At 48.4% G+C, this 2,663-nt stretch overlaps 1 protein-coding gene across 1 annotated transcript; it reads left to right on the top strand.

The window, feature by feature from the left end:
• Nucleotides 1-1,126: 1,126 nt before the first annotated feature.
• On the top strand, nucleotides 1,127-2,255 carry H257_12735 (hypothetical protein). Its single transcript, XM_009840040.1, has one exon. The coding sequence runs from the start codon at nucleotides 1,301-1,303 to the stop codon at nucleotides 2,168-2,170; it is 870 nt and encodes a 289-aa protein (XP_009838342.1). The 5' UTR covers nucleotides 1,127-1,300; the 3' UTR covers nucleotides 2,171-2,255.
• The last annotated feature ends 408 nt before the right edge of the window (nucleotides 2,256-2,663 follow it).

The following is a 2,663-nucleotide window of genomic DNA, read 5'->3' as shown; positions in this document are numbered from 1 at the left end:
ATAATGAATCTACCGCTGGAGTACATGTGCACTGCTAGATTTACATTGATAACTCACTGGTGCACGAGTTTGCCACCATAGAATAAGTTTGTGAGCTCGTAATTACTTCTCATCGTCTCAATCGACTATGTGATGCGTGTTTTGTGATAACGTTACCTGTGTGGTCGCTCGCAACAATACCGGTATAAGTGATCTTAGTAGTTGTAGTATTGAAAATATGATCATTTAGTGTTGTGGTGGAATGGGACACTTATTGAAGGGAGGTAGCAGTTAGTGTTATAAGCATCCCCACTGTGCAGATGCTAGCAATGGAGATGCTTGTAAACACTGTGTGCTAACAAGTACGGTGGTTCACGTTGCGAAAGTATGTGGATATGCAGAGCTGGAGAACGTGGTTAGTGTCGTTTGTTGAACGAGAGGTCAATCGGAATCACTACTGGAGGTAAGGTGGTGTTGGCGTAGCTACAGTAAGGTTCAATCAGGACCTACCTAAAGCGCAACCATTACTTTTAGCCGCATTCGTACGTTTTAAAAGTCGCAAACGTTATTGTGTGGAATGGGCTACAAAAGGGATCCCACCATTGGTCCCCATGCATCATGGTGGGGCGCCGGCCGACTGCCACCGACCACAACAGTACTCCTGCTGATTAGACTTGCCATTTTACTTATGCTGATCGACACAGTTTCGTGTACAATGTCGGCTCGGCAGTATTTCAACCAATTGAAAGCCGTACATGCTGCTGCTGCGACAGCAGCCTCGTCCAATCGGATTGTCGGAAAAATATACTGACCAATCCGAATTCAATCATTTGTCGGTCATCCAATCACGGGGCCGAATTTTGTCGGTTTTGAGTTGTGTCTGTCTTATATGTACTATATGTATTAATACTACTACGTAGTACTACGTAGTAGTACAGTAGGTACTGTATATATTAATGGTAGTATCACAGAAGCAGTTTCGACTGTTTTTATCCGGAGTAATCACAGTGAAATATAAATTCACAGCGCCAATTAGAGTGGGGACTGGGCCATATATCACCCGCAGTTAACAGTAAAGTGGGGAGCCATCGTCACACCTGGTGAGCAATTAGTCCCACCCAGGTCAATAGTACCAAATCCCTGAGTGGGCGTACTCACTCGGCAAATTAATTGGTTACAATATCGGGGAACTCACGGAACCTGCAGCTACTTGTACCTGAAAAGTATTGAAACTCACAAGTTTATCCGGATTTCACTGTCAAATCGCATCGACAGCTCGGATGCAGCCGAGGAATCCTCATGGCACAAACGACCGTCGCCGATGATTTCCACGTTCCACGTCCGCCGCTTCTCGACCACGGACACGTTGTTTGATGATGCCGTAGATGCGCCTCTGTCGGAGCTGTCCATCACGAACCTCTTTGTATGGCCACTGCAACGCATCACGTACACGCGCTTGCTGTTCTGCGCCGGCTACGTCACGGTCACTCTTGTAGCTCTAGCAGCGTTTGTAGCGTTGGTGGGACTGAGTGCCGTTTTGCTGCCTTGCGTGGCTATGGATGCCGCCTTGCGCTATCGTGGCCAAGGCTGGCATCATGTTCGCTGGCCGTACGCGGCGCTGACCATAGCTGTGTTGGACCCGCTCGTGTTTTGCGCATCTTGGATGCACAACCTTATGTGTCCGAAACCTTTGCGCATCAGCTTGAAAGTCCATGGCGGCGATGACGACGACGATGACGGCCTGTTCGCATACGAGCAATCTCCCATTGTCCCAAACCGCCGACACGTACCCCCGTTTTCCTGCACCCTCAAAACCCAGTGGAACTCGACCGACGACGTGCGCAGCGCCACCATGTATTTCTTGGCTGTCCGACCCGCGCTATGTGGATTCGCCATGGCGTGGGCAGCTTACATCGTAGCGAACGTGTCTGCCCTGGCGCAGGCCGGCGGCCATTGGAAAGACTTGGGCATTTTCACGCTTCCCCAAGCATTTCGTGCGCAAGACTCACTCGGAACGTTTGCTTTGGCCATGGTGCTCGACTTTAGCGTGATCGTGGGCCTCCGCATGTGCGTGGTGCGTGTCATGTGCTGGGCTACGCGACGCTTTTGCTGTGAACACCATGTCCATCCTGCATGGATGCTGCGGACGTCCATGACTGAAGTCAGTGTGACCATGGAGCCGTTTGCGTGAGATCGATTGATCGTTCGTACTAGTAGTTGTTGTTGTTCGTGTAGTTGGCAGTATGGTGTGTAAAGATATGTATGGTGTGTAAAGATACTGTATGTATGGTGTTGTTGACACTATATGGAACGGTTAGGTTGGCAAGCAATACGAAGTAGTACATGCCTTCTTGACCTACGCAACTCCGCAGACTCCATTACGTACCGCCGCATCGTAGATACAAGTTACCTTATTTCAAACTACGGTGGACTGGTGTAAATATTATACTTCGAGGTACTACAGTGCTGGCAATAAGTTTAGGACCACCTAGAAATTGGACAGGTTAGCACACTCAAGTAGTTAATCTCTGAATTTACAGACATTCTAGCAATACCAAGGTCACTTGCAAACCATCTTGATATTTCTTGCAACTTGGCGCCAAGTGCTGATCACCCCATGCTGAAAAAACGTCATATCACAAAAAACCACATGGCAATAAGTATAAAACCACCCTGTCATTTTT

The sequence above is a fragment of the Aphanomyces astaci genome (genome assembly GCF_000520075.1).
Source record: "Aphanomyces astaci strain APO3 unplaced genomic scaffold supercont1.42, whole genome shotgun sequence".
Taxonomy (NCBI): domain Eukaryota; phylum Oomycota; class Saprolegniomycetes; order Saprolegniales; family Verrucalvaceae; genus Aphanomyces; species Aphanomyces astaci.
This window is presented reverse-complemented; position numbering and strand designations above follow the sequence as displayed.